We start from the raw sequence: 23,819 nt of genomic DNA, 5'->3' as shown, positions 1-23,819 counted from the left end.
AGGAAACAGCTTGCAAGAACAGCCCAAGAAAAAGTCCAGCAAAGAAGCAAGCCAAAGACACCTCTCTATCTTTGACACATGCTAGCTTGTACATGACCCACTGTCCTGAATTTCCATGGAGAGGAACTCCTACCGCACAGTGCAGCCCTGTACTATCAGAGTAAGGGCATGTATGGAAAAGAAGGAACTTTTTCTGGGGGGGTGGGGGGGGTGGCACGCAGTCTGAGACCTGGGGCACACACGGGGCTCCAGTGCCAGTGCAGACTTTATCTAGAGCTCACAGCAGGCTCCTCAGTCTTAACCCCTCCTGATAAACAAAAGCACTGTGGAAACAGGCAAAACAGACTAAACAGCAAATAATAATTCCTCTGCTATTCCTCCTCATCTTCCTCCTCAAATACCAAACACTGTGCTATACCCTGGTTTTTGGTGGGAGGACAGGGAGAAAAAGACATTTGCCAGATGACTGTCCCATCGCTGAACGTGGTACTGAGAGCTTCTTGGATGCTACAGAGGGGCGATAGGCAAGGAACCTGCGGGGGAGGAAGCGGGTCCAGGTCACACGTGAAATGAGCAATAGTTTTTCAGAGACCACTCTGGGATATTTGCATCCATACTACATCCCCTTCCTTCCCAAAATCAGATGCACCAAAACAAAGCTGAACACATTTCAGAGGCATTTTAAGAAATTTGCATTGGAAAATCCTTCTGAAATTTATTTAGAGGTTTTGATGCCCTCCCCAATCCAAGAGAAGAAAACCAGCATGGTCTGAGGCTATAGATGCCTAAACCTTCCTCCATCCTTCCATGGAAACTCCTATATTATGCTGCCTAGAATTTCTTCACACACACTTGAAAGAAGATAACTATGTATCATGTTGTTATTAGCCAAAGGAGAAGCGATGGTCCTAACTAGAAATGAAATACACCTTGTCATCGTCTAACACCACTAAAATGGCAACAAGAGCCAAGACTCTCAGACTTTCCCAAGCAGCTTCAGGAGATCTGGGTGGACTTTTTCCTCATGCACGCCCAAGATACCAGGTTATCCATCTGTAAACATCATCACTTGAGCCCCGAGCTCAGTCTGGTACATCAGTATTTTCCTAATATTTCTCTGGATTATAATTATGTTTTAACTCCCACTTGTTGTCCAGAATGACTGCATGAGTCAGGAACAAGTCCTCTGTGGCCTGAGGAAGCTTGCTGACAGGAAAGTCATTTAGTATCTAAGAGACAGTCTATAAATGCTTTCTTCAGATGGGCAAGAATTCTGTGAGGTTATTTTCCCTTAAGAACACTAAATCTTTAAAGACAAAAACAAGACCAAAAAAAGGAAAAGATGTGAGCAAATCACTCTTCTTGGTTTCTGGCACAACCAAGTGGAATATGATAGCCTTGATTCTGCTTTATGGCTTCTAAAACCAAAATAGTTTAACAAAAAAGTAAGACTTCCCTTGTATTACACATTGCTGCCTCTTGGTTGTCTGTAAATCCCAAGAAGGCATCAAGCATGCTGCAGAAACCTGAATAAATGGCTTCTAAAATATACCCACAGTGCTTGATATACCACTGAAGGGGGGAAAAAAAAAAAGAAAATTTTAATACTAACTTTTTGAAACATTTATATTAAAGAAACTTTGCAACTTCAAAGTAAGGAAAGAGTGATTTGTCTGCCCTAAGACCAAGTAAACTGTTATACAAATGCTTCTCCAAAGCTTTACAGCAAGGTATTAGCACAGCTGAGATAAAACTCGAATCTCAGATCTCAATTTCTTGTTTTAAGCCATGCTGTTTAAGTCGTACACATCGCATGATGTATTTTGCCCAGTATCAAAATACACGTTAGCTGAAGACATATATAGGAGACCAGAAAAAGTGAGGTAGGAGAATGATGACAAAACCCCATGAACGGGGGAAATACATATGCCTTTTTAAAAGGGCTTTCTGTTTCTCTACTGTTACACCAGAAGACAAGAAGTACTGAGAGCTGACCTTGTTCCCACCCCTACTGCAAACCCATGGTCTCAGTCAGCTTTTTAAAACTGTGTTTACGTTCCGTGTTAACCTAGCGCTGTTCCAATAACTTGCAAGAAAGAAGAAAATGCAAAATAAAATAATAAAAAGAAAGAGCAGAGAAAATTGTGTGGGTGGAAGTATTTCCATATCAAGTTACAGTGAGGGCAGTGCTCTACACAGAAGCAATTCAAAGCATCTTTCAGAATAAGTATTCTCTCACAGTCAACACCGGTGTTTATCTCACAAGGCCAGACTATCGTCTTCTCAAGTAATTGTAGGTGGCATACTGTCAAGTAGATAAAGCAAAAGCCATGTCAATGCCCATTCTTGCTAGCGTCTCCTAAAATTTCACAGCATTTTTGCCATGCGATTTAATTTTAGGGCAGAGCGCCAATTCTTGGAAATGCAAGGTATTAAATATATAATTTCCTTTGCTGCATATAAGTAGTTTGTTAAAAAACACAAACTCCCATAACTTAAGGCTATCTCTGTTACCATCAAGATAGAAACTTAGCTTAGTGAAAGACTGCACACCTGTTATACAAAAAAAAGTCCATTCTGAGGAATCTGGTAGGGGAAGAAAACGTGTGGATGTTCAGCACCACTACAGGCCAGTTAATAACAGATATTAAGTCAGAAAAAGATCAAGTTCTCTGGCAGCTACCCAGTACAGAGTAGTTTAAGACAGTCAGTTTTTTTGGAACAGAGATGGCGAAGTGAAAGGGATAAAAGGGAAGTATTTCTGGAGCAACCCTACTGCAAAACAAAATCAAAACCCTGCTTTTGTTATAGCTACAACCTTCTTGAGTTTTTCCCCAGAGATAATACAAACAAGCCTAAGTTACCTCTGCAAAATAGATTCGTTACCTTTTCATGAAAGTTATACAAGATAAGAGCCAGAAAACACAAATCCCAAAGTTGTTTAAACTTATTTACTTGGCTTTCTTGGTTCAGCCAGTTGTTTTTTGAACAAGTTATTCTACTATACAGTATCGTATACTCTTCTCTCTAATTATGAGACATAAGATTTCAGCTATCCTTCTTTATCAACTATTGTGTTATGGGATGAAGTGAGTTGCCACTTAAAATAATTTTTCAGCATTATATCTGTGCACATATTACAATATGTCATTAGATGGGCAGTAATGCAAAGACGTTTTAATACCTAGTTTCTCACACTCACTGGGTACATTTCTCAAATCTCTTTTATTTTTCTTTTTTTTCTGACATAATTGATCGGTTTTGCTTGATCTTTGTTGAACTTAAATGAGAATATGTACTTACTGACAGTATATTGTAAGCACAATTTGTCGTCTTCTATCTCTTTTTCCTACATGTTTCTCAATCCATACAATAGGACTGTGCTCCTTTTTTCACTAGGATGAGGGAGCACAAAGCTTCATTTCTACGTCTCCGTCTACGGGCAACCCCTTCCTGCTTACCGGCGCTGGCAGCTCAGGATGATAATAAGGAAAACAGAAATCAGTACCCTGGTATGTTGTACAATAACTTCAGATCAACGCCAGTTATTTTGGGAAAAAGCCTTCAAAAATGCAATTTATGCATAACGTTCTCAGACTGATGCTACTGCTACATCACAATTCCCAAATTTTAGGTCATATCCTATTTGGAATGTTCCTAACAGTCTGAAAATCATATGCTTCCTGTATGGCCTTAAGCCACTGCCTGTACGCAGCAATCTGAACGAGGATAACCTGGCTATTGCAGGTTTAAGAGAAAAAGCATTTTTCATAGGGTTAGAAACAACATTTTATAAACCCTGATAACCAGTGGATGTTTATTTCAAGCCGTTCAGCCTGTGTCTTGATATACCTAACACTGATAAGGTCTCTTGGGCAGGTCTCTATCTACTGTTTCAGGGAGCAGCAAACCTCCTGGCTCCCCGGCACATCTCTTTCCAGCTCTGCCAGCTGGAGGAGCAAAACAGAGAAGAACCTCCAAAATTGCACTTTAACTATGGCAGGATGAAAGAAATTCTCCATTACTTGCTGCCTTTCCTGATGGGCAGTCCCACGTACTCACAAGGGACAGCAACTGGACAGAGCCAGTTTGAGAATCTCAACTTTCTAGCAGAAATAAGTGTTTGCATTTCCAAAAATGAACCTTCAAAACAAGGAGAGTTTCTACCAGTATGGTGAGCAAATGACGGATTAACATAGAGCCAGTTTCAGAGTCCGTAAGGGGATTGTTTCCATTCTTGTAACAATCTACCTTCATTTGCAGCTTATGCCATAAAAAATGCACATTTGTGAGTGAAGGAAAAAAGAAAAGGGAAGTCAGGGAATTAATTTTCACCGCCATTATTGGCTCTACTAAAATATCAGCAAACAAACACCACAGCTAAAGAAGAAGGTCTTGCTGGCAGCACATCCTGGACTTCACCCGTGGTGCACAGGTACCACAACTCCTGGAGAAGTTTCCCCTTTGGATGCGCACATAAAAAGATTTCCTAGTATCATTCGGTAGCACAAACAAAATTAGTATTTAGGGTTGTGTTATATCACTATAATTCTGTTAATATTTTTTTTTTCTTTTCGAAGTGGATATGACACAATGTCAGAAAATTTGATACAACTTGAGATTGTCTGTTAATGTCTAACAACTACCATTTCCCCTCCCCAAAGTTAGGGCTACTTTAGCCTTTTCCAGTGACTGAGGTCATCTTGGAAGCCATGAAACAGGAGGGAAAGATCTAATACTTCTTACTCAACAGAAATTTCTTACATCAAGTGGATCTCAGCTCTACTTATAATTGGGCCTTATCTCTAGAAGGGTTTTACTCTTGTGAAAATGCAAATAAGTACACAAAAACCCACACATTATTTCTTCTTTAGGACAACTTAATACATACTGTCCTGTGAAATAACCAAATAGATTTCTGCCTTTGACACTGAAGTCCATTACACAAGAGCAGCTTTCCACAGTGTTAACACAGCTGCGGTCAGGAAACGAGAACAAAAAGTCCTGTGCACTGAACAGAATCAGTGCTGGAACAAAGGGCCTAGACAGCAAATAAGTTTTAAAATAGCGATTTGCTGCACCGCTTGCCAATTATTTGATTTCATACATTAAAAGTGAGCTTTGAAAAATAGCAGCTCTTTGTTCCTGGAGCACCCTCGCAGCCTAACATGCCGATTACTTGCTCAAGGAACTGTTGCAAATAATTCACCCGGATAGAGGTTTCAAGCCAGAATATCTCGTTTCTTCTCCAGCCGGCTATTTAGAGTGAGGGTGCCTCCCTTGGAGGTTCACGACGCAACACAAACTGCACCGTGCATCTCAGGGCACCTGATGCAAGTGAGGAAACCTTTGCTTAGTAGGGTGAACTTGTACAAACGCCATCGGCAAGACCAGGGTGCAGATTAGTTCTGCAAAGGGGTGAAAAACAGTAGGATTTGGGGTTGGTGACCTCGTGCCAAAGACCACAACAGGCAGACTGCTTCAAGCGTGCAGACAACAGAAACAGGCTTTGAAGGAGAAGCCAGTTTCTTGCGAGTCCTCAGCGCAAACCACACGCTGCACTCGGACAATACCTCTTGCTCTTTTGCAACTCCAGAGCACTTGTGGACTTCCTGGAGGGCCCGATGGCCTGCAGAGGTGGCTTAGCAACAGGCGAGATGAGCAGGGCATCCAAGAGCGAGCGGTAGACACTAGGTTCGGAGAGTCTAGCGAGCGTTTAAAAAGATCATATAAACAAACTAGTTGACCAAACAAAGTTCAAGTTGGCTGGGACCACTGAAAACCCAAAAACCCTTACGAAAAGCCTGTAAGTTCTGTAGCAGTATGGAAAAACTGAACCTAGAATAACTGATTTAGAAATTATGTCTAAATAAGTGGTCCCTGAAGTGGAGATCGCACACCACAGGGGGTGTGCAAGACAACCCACTGGGGTGTGAGAAGAAATTTTATTTTTACCATTAATAAAGTAAAATAGAAAATATTTTCAAAATAGTGTTTATTTCATCTTTTTCTCATCCTTTTTCAATTTCTGGTTTTGTCTATGTTTTATAAAGTACTTAACATATTAGTACATTAGGACATTTATATAATTTAGAAATACATAAATATACATATACTGGAGATGCGTGCTCAAAAATTTTTTACTGATATGGGCGCATGATCGAAAAAACTTGAGACCACTGGTCTAAGTAAGCCTTTATAAAAAGCAATGCAATAAAGATTTAGATGCAACTCAGAGAGTTACTGTCTTCAGGCATCCAAAAGTTACTCAAAGATGCAGATTATTCTTTGTCACCCCTGTAACATAATTATTTTTTAGTCAGTTTACTGACTGAACCGTAAAATGGGTATCGTGAGGATCAGAAAGGTAGAACTACTCACGAAGGTTCAAAGCAGCAGTCTGGTGCTAAGCAAAAAATAGGGCATGGGAGCCTTGGACATATTCTAATGACTTGCCCACCACGATACTGTGAAAGAGCTGATTTTGTAACCCTGCCAGGAACCGATTATTCTCGTGTGAGCTTGAACTTTCTTAAACCAAGTTATAAAACGTTTCTTTTAAAGCTGATGTCTACCTGGCCCGGACAGCAACAGCAGCAGACACGGCAGCAGCGGCCATGCTCTTAATTTTTGATCTCTGCTTGAAAGGAGAAAGAACGGGAAGAGGAGCAGGTCCAAACTTGGGCAGACTTCCCAAAGGATTTTCCAGCAGTACTTTTCTAGCACAGAAGCTTTGAGCCAACAAAAGAAAAAACAGAGAAGGCAGGTAAGATTGACAGAGACACAGTACAACGCCGGACTGCATTATCCACTGGAGAGTTACGAGATTGTAGGTTCCCAGTTCAAGGGACATCAGGACAATATATTGGCCACTTGAATACTAATGTGGAAAACAGCAATTTTGATTTCACCCACAGATAAAACTTTCCCCTCATCAAGTCAGGGTTCAGCATCTATCAGCCTTCAAATTCCCCATCCCAGACTCTGCCTCACACCCCTGGATCACCCCCACTGAACTCCAGGACACTTCACATGGACCCACCTAAGTCTCCATGGTGCTGACAGAAAGAGCCCTGAAGATCATTTAGCTTCTCCTCTTTTTCATAATAAATAATAAACATGGAAAACTTTGGAATATTTGGTGATATAACTTCAGTAGGTCTATTTTTAACCCCTTTTACCAAATTTGGTGTGCTACTTCCCCCCTTTTCATTTTCCCTACTTATTAACTGGACTGGGAGACATGCAAACAGGCAAAAAAAAAAAGTGAAAAAACCCATACCAGCTCCAAAATTGTTTCTACAATGGTGAATTTGTAACCCAGGCTTTATTTTAAAATTCCCATGTTATCCACAGAATTACTGTGCATTTTTTTAAATCATTTCAGAAGTGAACAAAACACTCCAAACACTTACACAACCATACTTTACACCACTTCTTGGATTTAAACGCAAAAATGCTGCCCAAAAACCTTGCTCACACCTAGCAGTCTGCTGTAGATATACCTTAAAAAATTTACCTTGTATGACTTACAGATGATTTAGACTGATAGCTTGAGATTTTACTGAAATAATTTGTTTCGCAAGTAGGGAGAGATTCTTCATGCCTGCCCAAAAGCAGCAAGAGAAGAGAAGTTATTAATCAAACACTTACTACACCTCTGGTAATGCTAACTAAAGCTCAGGACGAGTTCATTTAAGGACTTTTAAAAGCCCTCCTTACCCATAAAAAAAGAAAACAATGTGTATAGTTTAATACCCCTGCTTGTTAATTACTGAGGGAAGCACGTTCTTTCCGTATTGGTAAACACTATACTCTGAATATCCTGTCACTTCAAAAGTTAATGCTTGTATTCTCCTGCCAAAAACTTCGGGTTACTGGACAATTCCAAAATACTCACGTTATAGCAGGGGTGACTAACCTTTGAAAGGCACGTGAATAAAATCTGTAATACCAAAAAATCATACATGATGCACACTGTGCTGTGCCCTCCCCCAAAAACCTTCTTCCACGCTTTGACACTATATATTCACCCCACGTCACCAACTTCTGATAACAAAGTCACCTTCCAACCGAATCTCCTACCCATGACTGGTTTCTCCACCTCCATCTAAGGGCCACTTTAATTTTTGAATTATTTTTCTAACTTTTGTCTAAAAGCCACTCGAATTTCTAATTGCTAAGCAAATTTCCAGAGCAGCATGAGGGTCAGGAGACACCTGTAAGCTACTCCATCTTCATAGTGTCATCGTAAAAAAAAACCAAAAAAACCAACACACCACACAGGTGAAACCGTATGTAAGATCACAGTTTCTGATCGTGCCTTTTTAACGCAGCTGGCTGGGATGTACCTGGCAGGAGCGGGAGGCAGCCCGAGGGCCGTCTCCACCGGCGGGGCTGCGGAAGGCAGTGGCCGGGCTGCGGCGGTGGGCAGGGGCAGCTCGGAGGTCTGCGCGGCCCCAGCGCGCTTCGCGGGGAGAGGAGGCGCTTTATCAGCTGTCACAAAGCTTGCCGCATCTGGAGCGGGCAACGCCGTGGGTCTTTTCCTAATTGATGTTAATTTCATAAGTAATTACAACAAGACAACATATGGAGAAGAAATCTCTCATTTGATTAAAAATACCAAACGGTAATGCACAACTCCTTCTAGCTGGCGTCCTCGCATCTTTCGTAAGAAGAACAAGTGAGTAGCACGTGAGGGCTTTTTTTTCTTCCCTAGGAACCAAATACTCATCCCCAAGCAATCAGACTATGCTGAAACTGGTTCTTTGGGGCATTTTTACAGCTGAAGCTTGAGAGCTTAGAACCAGGCTTGTTTAACCACAAAACCAAACAATTTGGGTAGTTTAAAGTAGTCACTCAAAAAACAGACAACAAACTTGAATGAGAGCACAACCAGTATATTAGAAACTCTACCTAGTGGAAGTAGATGGCACTTTAGACACTGTGGCTGCTTGGCTGCTGGTATTTAAAACCTGAACAATTGCAAGGGGATGAGGTGCGCACTTGGGCAAGGCTTCCCAAGGGTTCTCAAACAAAAGTTCTCTGAAGTAAAAGAAAGCAGCATTCACCACAGAAAAGCAGTATTTTCCCCCCATATTTTGCTTCCTCTTACTTGTCACGAAACCAAGACAACCACAAAAGATCTGACAGTTTTAGCTTGGTCAGTCTGAGACCTCCTCTTCTCCCCAATTTGATGCTCATTTGCCAATCAAATGAGCAACTCCCGTCTGCAAATTTCCTTTTGCATGATGACTACAAGCGAGGGGAATTGTTTAGGAAAATTGATGCAGAGATGTCAAACCTGCCCAAAAGGAGATCTGGCTGAGTCGAGGAGAGTACAGCAGCAGTTACAACAATTCACAACAAAACGGGTATGCACAGATTATGCCCTTTCCTGGAGTTGCCCCCAAGTTCTCGAAAACTTCATGCAGCATCTTTGTGACACTTTATAAGTCATAAAAAGGGACTTGAAGGTAAGGAGAAGGGGAATAAATTACACTAGGTATATGCTCCAATGGGAGAGCAAGCCGAGTCCAAATCTTACTCATACAATGTATTTCCATTTTTCACTTGCTTTGGCAGTAGCTAGAAAAGGAGTAAGAAATTACTCTTGGAGACTACAATTTCTGCAGAGAATATTCTTGGTTGTCCATTAATCAGAAAGTACACAACAAAAATCAGGATTAATACCTACTATTGAATACTAAATCTTTGTATTTGTGACTACCAGGAATAATTCCATTAAAAGAAAAGATCAAAGTAGGTCTGTATGGCTGTAAAAAGCATGTATACAAAAGAGCAATCTAAAGACTTGCTGGCACTGGATCTGCTTTATATTAGTTATATATTTCTCAGGAAGTGCCAGATTCTGTGGTTTACATGGTCTAAAATTGCCGGGATGACTTTTTAAGATGACTTTTTGCAACTTTCTAGAAAGGCTGTAATCGCTTTTAAATATTTTACTGTTAAACTTATAGGAGAACGTTGCATATATGAAATTGAGTAATAATACACTATACATTACAATAGTTGCCTATATTGCCATATGACTAGTTTAGACTTTCAATAAAGAACTAAAACTACAATAAAAAAGCATTATGCTTCATATTATGAAGTCTGCCTTATAAGCAGCGAACATAACTTTAACCAGTAATCAAATCCAGATCCTTCATAAATTTCACAGCAAGCTCTTTCTCCTTGGTGGTTCAGTAGTAGGTGGTACAAATCACAAAGCTTCAGCCAAGAAAAGACAGAGCCCATTAGGAAAATAAAGACCTCTGCCAGTCATTGACAACAGAGGTGTGGTTTTTAGTGGCAAAAGCAAGTCTACTGACCTTTGGATGGCCCAATCTTGTTTTACTAAAAGTCTGATGTGGCACGCACCAGTTGCTCCATACGGATTTCTGTTAGCTGCCATTTTATAAAAAAGGGGTTTTGGAGATCAGCTTTGGGTGTATTTCCCACCCAAAAGAGTGTTATTAAAACAGCAACATCAGCTCAGTAACAAAACATAAACACCAAATACAGTTGCCACACTGATAACCTCTCATTTCGGGAGAGAATCAAGACTACATAGCTTTGGCAAATAATTTATCTTTTCCTTCCCACACTCAATGCTAATCCTTCCTTCTACAGCTCAGCAGAAGCTGCTCAGATTTCTGCCCTTCTTGAGTGGAAAATACTCATCATCTACTTTTTTGACTATTTGTATAAATGCTTCGACTCTCATCCGGAACTACCATGAACATAGTTGTCCTTTCCGAATTCCTGTGGCTCATTTTAAAGCTGTCCTCTTGCTAGGTTGATTTTGCCAAATAATAAACTTGTAGCCATAGGTCTTGAGTGAGAGTAGATTTAAAATTTCCTTTCCCTGGACACAGATCCAGAGCTAGGATTTAGAAAGAACTCCTTGGTACTCAGAACACAGTAGTCATAGCAGTACCTGCAAGGCACCTGCAGCTCAGCAGTTTCATACAATCATACTAGAGTTTCATTGGTAGACGTGAAAATCAATGACTGAAGTAGTACTTTTCCCCCACTGCCTTTTTAATATCAGGTTTTCTGCTTTTAAAAAGACCTAAAACACATTAGTATTGCCATACACCTTTTGTGTGCATTTTTCGTCTTTGGTGACTCATAAGTACTCCCCCCTCCTGCTTCCTGGGATTTAAGAGAACGTGCTGCTGAAACCATCACAAGCAAATCTTCTTTTCTGTATTGCCTCAAGCCAAAGGTTACCATGTAGGTACTGGCCTGCTGTCCAAGCAAACCTCTGTCGTCACCCACCATCCCCTCCTGACTAATCTCACGTTAGCTCATGAAGGTACCCTCTTCTCTCAGACACCAAAAAAGCCTTCAAAAGACACTGCAACAAAACAGACTTGACATAGTTTGTGGTGGGGTTTCACCTCATCTCTCTCAGCTGGCTGAGACTATTGCTTTAAAGGGGAAACTGTCAAGCCCAAAGCTTAGTATTAGATTGCTAGTGGCAGAAAGCCCACACAGGTATGGGCAATAGTATACTCCTGGATGCTTTTCACAAGGACAAGACTCTTTCTAGGGAACTGTTCATTCAGCTCTCATTTTTTAAAGCAGCAGCTTTGTTTCATGCTATAACTTTGTGCTTGTGCACGTGCAATGAACACTAGCTACCTGGAATCAAAAAACACTCCTGCACTATTAAACAGAAACCATGAGAAAATGTTACTGACCTTCAATAAGAGCATCATAACCCTCCAAATTACCGTCACTCTCTTATATCCCAAATTACTGTTGCTGTTTAGTACCCATAGATGACCTCCAAAAGATCACCAATATGCCAAGATAAGTGCCAGTGAAGCTATCCAAGGCCGATGACAGGAAATTTGCCAGATAATCATCTAGTTTTCTTTGATTGCATCATAGCACAGCACAGTGCTATGAAGAAAATAATCCGCTTCTTAAAAAATTATTTTTATATTTTTAAAGGCACTTTTCTGTGTGTTGAAGAAATCTGAATTCACTTTTGAGTTGTTGAGACCACCGAAAAGTTACTTCATCCAGGTGACAGGGTGGACACCCGCTATCAATGTACCGACACACTCTAAATATTATTTTAACAGGTATCCACAAGACTGTTCACAAATCTGCTCAGCTTTATTTCACTTCTCTTCTCCTTCCTCCTCCTACCATTTCCAGGAAAATCCCTAGTCATGGCAGATTAATGAAATTTATTAATTTTTATTAATAAAATTTATTTGAAGTGAATAACAGACAACCCTCTCTTCCCCACGACAGACAAATCTAGACTAGAACAACATATAGATAGATCATTAACTGAACTGAAACCCCCTCTGAATGATTTACCTCCCAGAAGCTGCTGCGGCACTGTGTTCAGAAACTCTGGGAGAGGGGACACTGCCAGGGGAAGACTCTGCTATCGGCAAAAGAGCGGCTGCAGGTTCTGGTCTAGCACCATTTTCACTCCATTCACAGTAATAAAGTCAAATGGAGACACACAGAGAAAGAGATTTTTAACCCACATTGAAATAGTATGCTGAACAGGAGATACTGTGTATGAAAATATTAGTAAATGGAAGGGAAAAAAAAAAAGTGGAGTTTACAGCAAAATACAAATAGGAGGATAAAATGAGGCACAATACACTTAGGAAGTATCACGTTTTTAGTGAAGGTTGAGAAGTGCCCTGCTGCTTATAAACTCAAAAAGATAAGTAGTATTTTACATTTACAAAGATGGATTACATATATTTAGTACTATGTTATGTGACAGAAAACTTCTAGGAATACTGAAAAAGAAACAGACACAAGTGCTAGTGGGATTCACTCCCAAACTTTTATACACTTTTTGCTGCAACTTTTTTAGAGTGTTAAGTTTTATGAAGGTTAGACTATATATTTCTCAATATTTTTTCATATCCTTTCTTTCTTTCAGACTAAATTAGCCACAGGAGTAGGCATTGCTGCCTTTCTTTTTTTTTTTTTAATATATATTAGCATGCAGAATTAAGTATCTTAATAAGGTAGGGAGTCTTAAGTGCTGAAAATTATTGAACAGACTTGGGAATGACCAGGGAGCAGACCTCATAGGTGGTAAAGGTGTGGATGGAAATTCTGGTACAGGTGGCATCTCCAAAGTCTGGGTAGCTACGGAGTTTTTATTCAGATTAATACAGGTATCCTGGGCTCCTGCTCCATCAGGCAGATCTGCAGGTATGCTTTACAGATATTTATGACATGGGGGGGGAAAAATAAATACATTATTTATGACAGGTTGTTTCAGGACTGACCAAGAGCGGGACAAATATTTTCCAGTGGCTACGGATTAGCTAAACTACAAATCTGGAAAATCCAGACACATCTTCACTCAGGACAATGAACTGACTCTACAATTGAAGGCCAAAACCAAATCTGTACGTGGTTGGCCAAAAGGAAATGGTTAAAAGTGGACATCTACAACATACTTGGAAATAGGGTGCTGCAGAATTAGAACTAATCAGTTACTGAAACACATAAATAAACTTTACATAAAGGCTAGACTTTGCTTTTCTAAGCTTTAAGTAACAGGTTTAAGAGTTGCAATTTACACAGTTCAGTGAGGGCTTTCTATTTCTATTTCCTGTCCTTCCAGCTGCTGAACAGAGAAAGCTATTTTATCCACACAAAAATCCCTAGTGGGTTACACTTTAGGGATAAACAGTAATAAAAAATCCACAGGGCATTTGTCTCAGATGATGACTGCCTGAAAAGTTGAATATTACTAAATTGGGATATTTATCTGTAGATTACTGATGGAAGAGAAATTTTTATTTCATTGTTTGTCATATTCATCCTTCCAGGTGATCACTTAAATGTAAGCTTATTCATTTATGTCAAAAACCCCTCAGAATATTTTTTTAAAGACCAGATGTATGCTGGGAATTGGATATGATCTAGGGCATGTCATCCACATGCAAATGGAAAGTGGTCCATTGTTTTGGAAACAATAACGAAGTCCAAAATTTAACATCAACAAGTGTTGTGCAACGGGGATATTGGGTGAAGAAATGACATCTTGAAAGCAGTTAATGAAATTCATTTCACACATTTGTAAAACATTTTTGGAACTAGTGATCTGCTACTACAAATTTATAGGAAACTAATAAATTGGGTAGCCTTTGTCAAACTATTCTCATATCCTCAATAGATAGACTATGACTATCTATATTTAATTTTAATCAAAACAGACGCTTCTATACTTTGGATTATTTAGAGAGGCTTTTTCTTCCATTTCTCACTAAAGCAACTCACCCTTCAAAGAGATAGGAGCTGGTAAGATAGACAGACATAATGGCAAGTTAAATACCAACGTGAAGATAGTCTCCTTACCTAGGTACATCTCCAAAACAAAAATACTTAAAGGTCAAACCATTCTGTCCTTACGAAGAAGACTTTACAGAGAGTCTAAGTGATAACCTTTCATAGTTTTCATTGCACTGATGTCCTCAGAAACTCCTGTCTTCCTTTCCATTCATAAAAAATGCTTTAAACCCAGTAAACAACTTTAATACACTACTTCACATTCCTACTTTAATATACAGTATTCTATCAAATGATTACATCGTGGTGTATGGGCACTCAGTAACACACTTGGGTTTAGTAACACAGTACTCACTACCAAGTTACGTGACGGGGGTGGGAAATAAAACTGATTGGCACTTCTCATCAAAACAGTCTTTAGTGACATTATTAAAGTGAGTATTTTCCCCTGCTGTCCCTAAGGAGTTAACCCAAAAGGTGTGCAAGATGTGATACGCCTTGGTCCATCATTACCAGTGCAAATCTAATTGTACTTTATGCTGTGCATTGTTAGGCATCCACATCGGTGACTGTTAGTGTTAGGTAACTTGGCTATTACCTGGAGTCTCCATTTTCTGTTTGGCTTTTCCTAAAGATAAAATGACAAATACCATAAGATACTGCTGTACTGTATAGCAGTATAAACCATCTGAAAAGGAAACACAAGCTCAAAATGCTTCCAAAGGTCTCTATTCCTTGCAATTTTCCAAGCTGTGCAATAAATAACCCAACGCACCCAAGTCTGTAGAAGCATTTCCAGCAGACACTGATCTGTTCACAGGACCAATGCCATCAGAAAAGTGTGTAGGTCAGCTGCACAAACTACAAGCCAATTGAAATGGTTCTCATTAAGCAATTATGAAAGATTGGGCATTTATATGTGCTTTACAATTCACCTTTGAGGTTTGAAACTTCTCTGATTCAGTAAGTGTTGCAAAAGCCGAGAGAGAGTTTTACTTCGTAGAATTCTTACTCCTGTAGCCCCCCAAAAGGTCAATCATTTTATTAATGTCTGCAAATCTCATGTCAATTTTGACAACACAAACACATACCCCATTTTTAACATGATCAGGAACTCTACTACTGTGATAGTTTTCTGCAATTCAGATTGTTTCTACTACGCAGCAGGGGTGTAATTGTTTCTCTTACTATAATCTGTGAAGGTGCATGAAATTACAGCTCCGTGCATGAGAAGACTATTTCAAGGAGTCGGTGAGACTCAGAAGAAAAACAGACAGAGCTAAGATAAAAGCAACTTTTATTAAAATACTCTTCAAGCTTCAGAAAGCATAAATTAACGAATGTGTAGCTACTATAATACATTATTTTACAGGAGAACCATAGGGTCATGAAGCTTTTATAAACACAAGAAAGCCTATGAGCTTCACTCTGTAATAAATACATACTACCGTCTTATCTTGTTCTTCTAGAGGACGTGTTGAAGCTCTTACAGGTACACAGCAACATTCTGCTCAATTTTTTCTAAGTTCTTCACAATATGAACATATTACTAGTTTAAGCAGCAGAATCTTTATATTTAGCTTGCACTTTGATTCGCAACATCGGAATTTATTTTTTTTTAAATTCATTTTTTATTTGCTTAAAAGCAGTCTATCTTCTTGCTCTACTTTGTAAAACATTTACAACCACTCTAAAATTGACCTGCTGAAAATCTCGTGAAATCCAAAAAATTATCCTGGTAAGTACAATAGTTTGAAGTAAGTGCATACAGTCCCTCTTCATCCTCTTCCCCCAGCCCCAAAATCAAAGTAATACAATTTCTTTTGTTCATAATTTTCTGCTTTCTAACAACCTACAGTAACTCAAACTCAGCAATGCCAATGACTCCTTTAAGGCAAGAAAAGAACCGCAACAGCCATCTCCTCCCCCATGTTGGGAGATTCAGTCTCCCAAGTTGTTCTGTTTTAAATATGTATTTTTTGTCAACTAGTGATTAGCACAAAAACATTTTCTTCTCATTTTTTACACATCAGTAGGAAAGTGTTAGAAAAGTATAGAAAAGGCTAGAATTTCTCTCACAGTAAGGCTAGTGAAATACTTTTTCTGGGGTTTTTTTTGGTGGTGGTTTTTTTTTTTTTTTTTTTGCAAAGCAGATGGAAAAGAAGAAAGGAAGGAAGTGTTTGTATTTTGCTTTTGCAACTTGGGTAAAATCACTGGACATTAAGAACACGTGCTGAGACTTCATGGTGCCAGTCACGTAATTTTGTATATTTGGGGCTAAAGACGTGGATGGGAACCTTTTCCCTGTGGAAAGAAGTGATAGAAGAAAAATAAGAAAGAAAGAAAGTTTGTCTTAAGCAGTTTCACAAATGAGCATGCAATCTCCATGCACTATTCCTATCCACACATTGCCTTCCTCTCCATCAAAAACTTGGATTAAGTGTTAGGCAAAGTCAGCAGAAAAACTCCCACTGACTGCGAGAACCATTTGATTTAGCCGCTGGTTGGTCCTCACTTTGAACAACACTTATCCCAAAGCAAGCAGACAGCTGACCCTTGTTCACAGTCCAGAACGGTAATACTTTCCAGCTATGCCTTGCAATCTGATCCACACTCGCAAGTCAAAAATGCCTGGTTAGGTTAGGAAAAGGAAAACACGTTGACAAGCTGACCTCATACAGAAAACCGAATCAGTCCAAGTTTACGGAAAATCTCAAACTCCTGCACAAACATTAATACTGGATTGCACCAACAGATTTAAAAAGGTTGGTCTACACAGAAAAAGATCTTGCTTTTTACATGCTGAAGTAGAAGGCAAAACCAGAAGCAACATTTTAAAAACACCCAGATGTCACACAAATGCACCAAACACTATCAGTTAAGAATTAAGACGTGCAACGTATTAAAGTAATAAAAATGTAAAACATCAACTCACTTAGTCTTCTTTGCAGCTTCATGTTCTGGTTCTTTCACTGTAAGAAAACAGAAAATTTTTGTTTTCTAAGGCACTAAAGGCACCATGTACCACCATACACTGAGATTCTCCCTTGTGCCAATGCATTCACCACAGCAGGAAACTACAACAAGGCTTGTTAGGAGTTCTCGACTCTATGGAAGAGTTCTCGACTCCAATGGAAATGAGGTGTGTTTATAAATTGCAAGAGCCCCTTTGCCAGCAGGATTGCTGAAAGGTGGCTCTGCTGGTCTCTGCCCTTTCCCTTGGCCCACTCTCCACACTGGCATTGAGAAAGATGAGATGAGAAGGGGAAGATGAATGGAAGTTGGGAGGCATTTCCTTTGGATGAACATCCAGTGAGTTTATATCAGGTGATAATCCAAGCATCTGTCTGCAGCCAGGCTGTGACCCATCAAGGTGCTAGAGGACTGCACACAGGATAGTGTAAATTCCCAGCCCTGTTTTTAAGTTTGGCAAATCTATCTGCAGTCACTTTCTTACAGTATTTGTCAACATAATTAATTCATCGATACAGGATGATACGTTATTTGACGTTCAGGTCTCGTATTCTGTCTGCCCTTACAAGGATTAATGAAGAGAATCCAAATATAGACAATGATCCATGAATAGACTAGCGCAACTCAGGACCACAAAACAATCAGGTAACTTGTCCAAGTGCAGAATATTTATCACACATGGACAATAATCCTTATTTGGGGCGATGTTATCATTGGCTTCTAGAGTAATTCTGCCAGAGAATCGATAGTTGATTTAATCAAATCTGCCCCCAGGGAGGGGGTCAGATTTCCTCGCTGCCTTCATTATTGTAGCGCTAGCTGTGGAAAGCAGAATAATGAAATAATCACCTCTACATTAGCTGCCTCAGTCCGAACATGACTGAGCTCAGATCTCCTGATGGCACTTCATTGGCTGAGATTTGTAAGCCATCAGAATTACAACCGACAGCATAATATGAAATTGAAGTTTTACCATAAAATTATAGGACTGGGAATGACTTTCTCCTCCATCATTTGTTCCAGTCCACAGTACATGTAATCACACCATAACATAAGCAGAGTATGGAAACATGACCTAGGAATCAACTGAGGAACTATGGATTTATGCTTCCGATTGGTTAAATCACTGCAGATCACATACCTTTGTATGACTGTCAAAGATGTTCTACATGCCTGAAAACACCTTAATTTTTCTGGAGCATTAAATTTGATCAGGAGTGTCGCCATTTTAGCGATACAAGAGGGGAAAGAAACAACAAATACATATCTGCCAACATCTCTGGGAGTTGAAACGGAAATTTTAAGATCTATCTAGAATGTATTAATATTCAACTCAATCAGGAATAATGTCCAGTAATGTATATGTCCTGAGCTATTTAGCAATTGCAGGAGTTTTACAAAAATATTTTCCTACTACAGTCTTCTCAAACCTTTTTCTTTCAAAGAGCTCACCAAATTCTGCCTACTGGATTTATTATCGAAGAAGGAAAATGCAAGAGATGTGACTGGATCCTTTTACTATTCCCCGCCTCCCGCTTTTAAAAACACCTATCTGTCCAAGACCATTACTTTTATTTCACTTACACCAAAGTACTCACTATGATCGGTGCCGGTGATTTGGGCAAGGATGCGGAAAGAGCGGGACTGGGTGGTGCCTGTCCGGGGATGCCAGTCTTCGGTGTCTTCAATCAGTCGCTTCTTGCTGGCATCGCTGTGGGTGGGTGTATGGTAAAACTCTGTATAGGTATCCACAATGTGCTTCCGCGGGGGACTGTGTCAAGGAGAGGAGAGAGCAGTGAGCGAAAAGCTTGAGAGACCACCCGGCTTGGGGTAGCTACAAAGACACAGGCAGAACTGTGACTTTTCACCGCGTTTAAAGGCGGCTTCTGCGTTTGGCTGCAGATGTGCAGCAGTGAGCTCTACAGGCACACCTGAACACAGATTCAGTTCTCTGAACCAAACACAGCTTTATAATTACTCTAACCCAACTAAGTATTTTTCCTTGTTTCACTGCTGCAGCATTTGAAACAGTAAAAGACAGTATTATCAAGACATTTACATGTTTAAACCTTTACCGTTTAGGTGGGTTTTTCCTTGGAGATGACAGAGTAAGACAGCAAGTGAAAGTTTTCCCAGCATAAACAGGAAAAGGAGAAAAAGAAAACAAGAAATAAAGTCAGAAAGTTGAAACAGAAGTGCAGCTAATTATGCTATTGAATTAGTTTTGTGGGAAAGGGCACTGAAATCCAATTAATAGTGATATTCTCATTCTACTACCGAAACCACAGCACAGAACTCCCATACTTAATTAAACTCACAGCCATTTTCTTACAGGGATGAGAGGGGAATTTGTTTTGGCAAAGCAGGGTAGTCTGCTTAGTTTGCATCAGGTACCCCTCGACAAATTCTCCCCGTGGTTACAAGAGGCAAAGCACTAGCTGTGTACAGGGGCCACCAAGTACACACCAAGTTTTTTTGCGCCTGGCAGAGCCTGGATCAGAACCAGGCCATTTGAAAGTGCAGGTAGCGATGTTCTGGAGCATAACGTGGAGATATTGGTGCTCCATACCCTCTCTGAAAGTCAAAGAAGTGGGGTGATCATTTCATCTGGAGATTTTCCCCACAGTAACCTACACGCTATTATCAATCCCTGCACTAGCAGACTTGCAAGAATACAGGATTTTAAAGCTTTGCTTTCAGTAACTGATGTGAAGAACATGTAATGGCACTGATCAGTTTAGGAAAAGAGAACAGAAGATTCATGCTGTATATATTACTCCAAAATTCTACATTTGTTATCCCAAAGCATTAGTCTTTAAGACCCTTTAAATGTTCATTTATTTTTACATACTTTACAGGAGAGTAACTGTGCAAAACTAGCTCCTAACACATAACAATTCTAATAATAATTTAAAAAAAACAAACCAAAACAAAAAACCCCCAAAACTTTAAAAGTCACTTTTATTTTTGCCACTATTCCCCCACTGTACTTTTAATGTCTAAAGCATTTCTGGTGAAGAAAGGTGGAAAATACGAGAATGACGTAAATTATTAATTGTCAACAAGTAAGAATTAGGCCCATTCAATGGAATGCATTAGTAAATACTTAAGCTTAAAAGAATACTTAATACTTGAAAGAATGATGTGAAAGTTATCATACAAAATGAAATCAAAAGATTTAATTTATTGACACACAGCATTAGTGAGGTATCAAAGTTACTAAAAGAGGAAGATGTATAGAAACAAAGACAGTGTTTTTTCCAGGATGGAGTACAAGAATTACAGAGAAAAATGAAGTAAAGCATCAAAACAGTTAATAGCAAAAATAAAATCTGAAAATTAAAGCAGAAATTAAAGGTGTGGAACTACATGGAAATGTAATTATTTACATGCAGTTGACTGCATTCTAGCAACTACCACAGTGAAATAAGTAGTCTTTCACATTTGTTGAAAGTGGTATTATAAACAAAGTATCCCGCTGACTTCTCTTGTGGATCCTACTGGTCCCTTTTTTAAGGTTTAAGAGTCTACTGGTAATGACCCATTGAGGCAACAAGGTGGTGCCAGAGACAAAGGAAAACCCAACGAGACAGGCTCTCCCTGAACTCAGCCTTGAGGCAAGGGGAGAACAGACAAGCCAATAAAACCTCAATCATATTTATCATCGCTAACATGTACAAATCACAGTTTCAGTATCTGGCCCTTCATTCCATAGTCCTCAAATAATTTTTTTGCTTTTATACTGTATTTCACCATTCACTAGTTGAATTACTGACACCAATTAGCCATAGGTGCACCAAGAATTTATCAATATGCACAAACACCACACAAATCTTTTGTGGAATAAAAAAAAAGCTGCAAAATTTAACACAGTGAAAAGCAAGATCACATCATGTCCAATGCAGACAAAACCATTTACTACACTAAGAAGTTACTAAGAAAAGCTGAAGCTGTTTTGCAAAATTTAAACATAAAACTCCGTAAGAGCTATAATTTTGCAAAACAAAAATACATGCTGGTTATTCCAACAGGAAAAACGACCATAATTCAACTCCAGTGCTGTTGATACTAACTTTGTCGCTGTTGTAATCTGCAAGGGAAAAAAAGTATTTGATGTGTTAATATATTCTTTGCTTCTTGAAATATTACAGGAGCTCCCAATTCCAAGCTCTGGTAAAGCCATATATCACGTAAGTCAAACTTACAATCACCAAGAGAACCTACGAGGGAAAAATTTAGCCCAGCTGAGCTTAAACTGAGTGAAGTCTGTGGATATCTTACCTGTTTTAAGCAGCAGGCACATTTTCATGCATGAGTTGGCAAGAAGGTCTTGATAAAAGCATAATTGCATGCAGCCTAGTGAAAGCAAATTGCTTTCTTTCTAAGCCAGGACTAAACAAGGGGAACAAAACTTCCTTCCCTATCCTGAAGTGAAGGCAAATAGTTTACATCCTGAAAGTGGTTTGAGGGGAGCCAGGAGGAAGGGAGGAAATTCTGAGTATGACAAGGTACAGGTCTGAAGAGCTGCATCTACTCAGCAATGTTATCTATCTGCAAGATACAAGTTGCATTTTTTTTTTTTTTTTTGAGAAAATGAATAATGCAAAACACAGAGGCAAAATCGAATTTATTTCAGACTGATCAATTATTCCAAACTTCAATGTTTCTGATAATTCATTAATGTCACTGATTCAATTTTAAATAGGGATCTAGATAAGCATCATTGTAGAAATGTAATTTTTCTAAGTAAAACTAAGTAGTGTAGCAGCAGACCAATATAATACTTTAGGGGGTTTTGTTGGCTTGTTTTTGTTTCCTACCTTAGGACTGCAAGACAGTTAGACAGCCCAAACACACTACTGTAAAAAAGATGGCAAAATAAAGTAGGTTTGTATAGCTCTAAACGTTTTCAGGCTTTCCCAAACTACATCTGCAAGACTGGCAGCAAGACAAGGATTTCTTCACCTGTCAGCTGTGATACTCTTCAGTTGGTATTATTCATCCCCTAACTGTAAGGTAGGGCATGTAACAGTGCTCACCCGTCATCCTATCTTGATTGTCAAGTGCTTACTCTATGCCTGCAGCACTTCCTTCCAGGAGACTTAATTTTGTTGCTATTGTTCCTCTTTTTCAGTACTAATTGCTGCTTTTGAATACTCGTTACACAGTTACTTGCTAAAACAGCATTCCTGGAAAGATAAGATGGTTTGCCAAAACGTATTCAACAAGTCTACCAGCATTGAGCAAGTCTTTGGGATCTCCCTATTTCATCCCACTTCTATGCAGTGTGGACTCCTGCCATCAGCTGTTTAAGAAAGGGCTGGAAGTTACCATGACAACAGTGTGATATAAAATGCGTAAGGACTGCATTATATGCATCCACATATGGAAAATATTCGTACTGCAATATAAAGGGAATAGGTACCTAAAGAAGTCTTTTTCCTCCCCACAAGCAGCTCAGCTGAAACTGCGATTTATTCTGGATTTTAGTTGACATGGATGTTTACCTTTCTGTGGGGTTCTTCATATACTTTATATACTGAGAGAATATCGGAGGAGAGAGGCACTAGGCCTATTCCTCCAGCCCCTTTCCTTTGAGGGGTGGGAAACAGTAACCACAGCTTTTAGGTTTTCAGCACAAGTTTTACGTTCTTAAGGTCGAAGAGAAACCTACAGTTCCCCTCCTGCCCTTTTTATTACTGAATTCAATCCGCCAAACACTGCTGCTGGGCACGGAGGCCAACTGGCATGGGCCCGCTTGCGCCCAGCCTCCTCCGCTCCCTGCGGCCCAGCAGCCGCTGGCAACCGCTCCCTGCGGCACTGCAGCTCCCCAGGCCTGCCCAGGAATTTCTGGGAGAGCCCGAGGCGGCCCCAGCCAAAAGCGTGCCGCCGGAACAGGCCAGCGGTGCAGGCCCGAGTGTCCAGGATTGCTGCTGGGCTCAGTTTAATTTACTAATCCATTGTTTACTCGTCTAGATGCTACCCCAGATATAGTACAAGCCTTTAAGGCAGCCTTACAGCCCCTTAAACGTTAGGTCTCCAATACCCACCTTAACATAAACAATTATTTGAATACGAGAATGACTCAAATTTTAAATCTGTGTTGCTTTTTTAGGGTAAAGGTCACATTTAAAGTTGAGCTATTTACTTTATAACGCTGAAAAAAAGCTGCTCAACCCTGCCAGCTTCCTTGAATGCACCTTAAAGCTTCTCGTGTGTTGAGCAGAGAAGTAACGCGACATCTGTCCCTTTGCCTCCCTTTTGGGACCTTTCTGCACCGGTCCTGCTGGGGCCATGGCTGGTCTTTCAGAGCACCTCATTCCCAGCCATTGCAGCACCCACCAACCCTTCTTGACAGACCGCTCTGCATTTTTGAGTGCCTGCTGCTTTCAGTCGCTGTATCGGGAGTCAAATACACAGTGAGACACGGACATCAAAATTAATACCAGGCTTGTTGTAAGGTCCAGAACACACCGCGATACAACCCATTGTGTAAAGCATTTTGTGGTCCCGATTCAATTTAGCTGTGACACTCTATAAACCGGTAT

At 39.9% G+C, this 23,819-nt stretch overlaps 1 protein-coding gene across 4 annotated transcripts in view; it reads right to left on the bottom strand.

Moving 5' to 3' along the window:
- PDLIM5 (PDZ and LIM domain 5) overlaps nucleotides 1-23,819 on the bottom strand; it is a 131,768-nt gene that overhangs the window by 32,528 nt on the left and 75,421 nt on the right. The window contains exons 5-15 of one of the 4 annotated variants that reach the window (XM_059817474.1): nucleotides 21,345-21,361; nucleotides 19,347-19,364; nucleotides 18,870-19,042; nucleotides 17,234-17,270; nucleotides 14,897-14,926; nucleotides 13,083-13,217; nucleotides 12,349-12,465; nucleotides 8,352-8,546; nucleotides 7,520-7,606; nucleotides 6,576-6,731; nucleotides 5,574-5,705 (exon numbers count right to left, since the gene is read on the bottom strand). In XM_059817474.1, coding sequence (XP_059673457.1) covers nucleotides 5,574-5,705; nucleotides 6,576-6,731; nucleotides 7,520-7,606; nucleotides 8,352-8,546; nucleotides 12,349-12,465; nucleotides 13,083-13,217; nucleotides 14,897-14,926; nucleotides 17,234-17,270; nucleotides 18,870-19,042; nucleotides 19,347-19,364; nucleotides 21,345-21,361 — 1,097 coding nt within the window. Of the gene's footprint in view, nucleotides 1-5,573; nucleotides 5,706-6,575; nucleotides 6,732-7,519; nucleotides 7,607-8,351; nucleotides 8,547-12,348; nucleotides 12,466-13,082; nucleotides 13,218-14,896; nucleotides 14,927-15,578; nucleotides 16,603-17,233; nucleotides 17,271-18,869; nucleotides 19,043-19,346; nucleotides 19,365-21,344; nucleotides 21,362-23,819 lie in introns of those variants that run through there. The other 3 variants (XM_059817473.1, XM_059817472.1, XM_059817475.1) reach the window with 3 other exon arrangements.

Source organism: Gavia stellata, chromosome 5, assembly GCF_030936135.1.
Source record: "Gavia stellata isolate bGavSte3 chromosome 5, bGavSte3.hap2, whole genome shotgun sequence".
In the NCBI taxonomy this organism is placed as follows: domain Eukaryota; kingdom Metazoa; phylum Chordata; class Aves; order Gaviiformes; family Gaviidae; genus Gavia; species Gavia stellata.
Note: the sequence above shows the minus strand (reverse complement) of the source record. Positions and strands in the feature narration are given on the sequence as shown.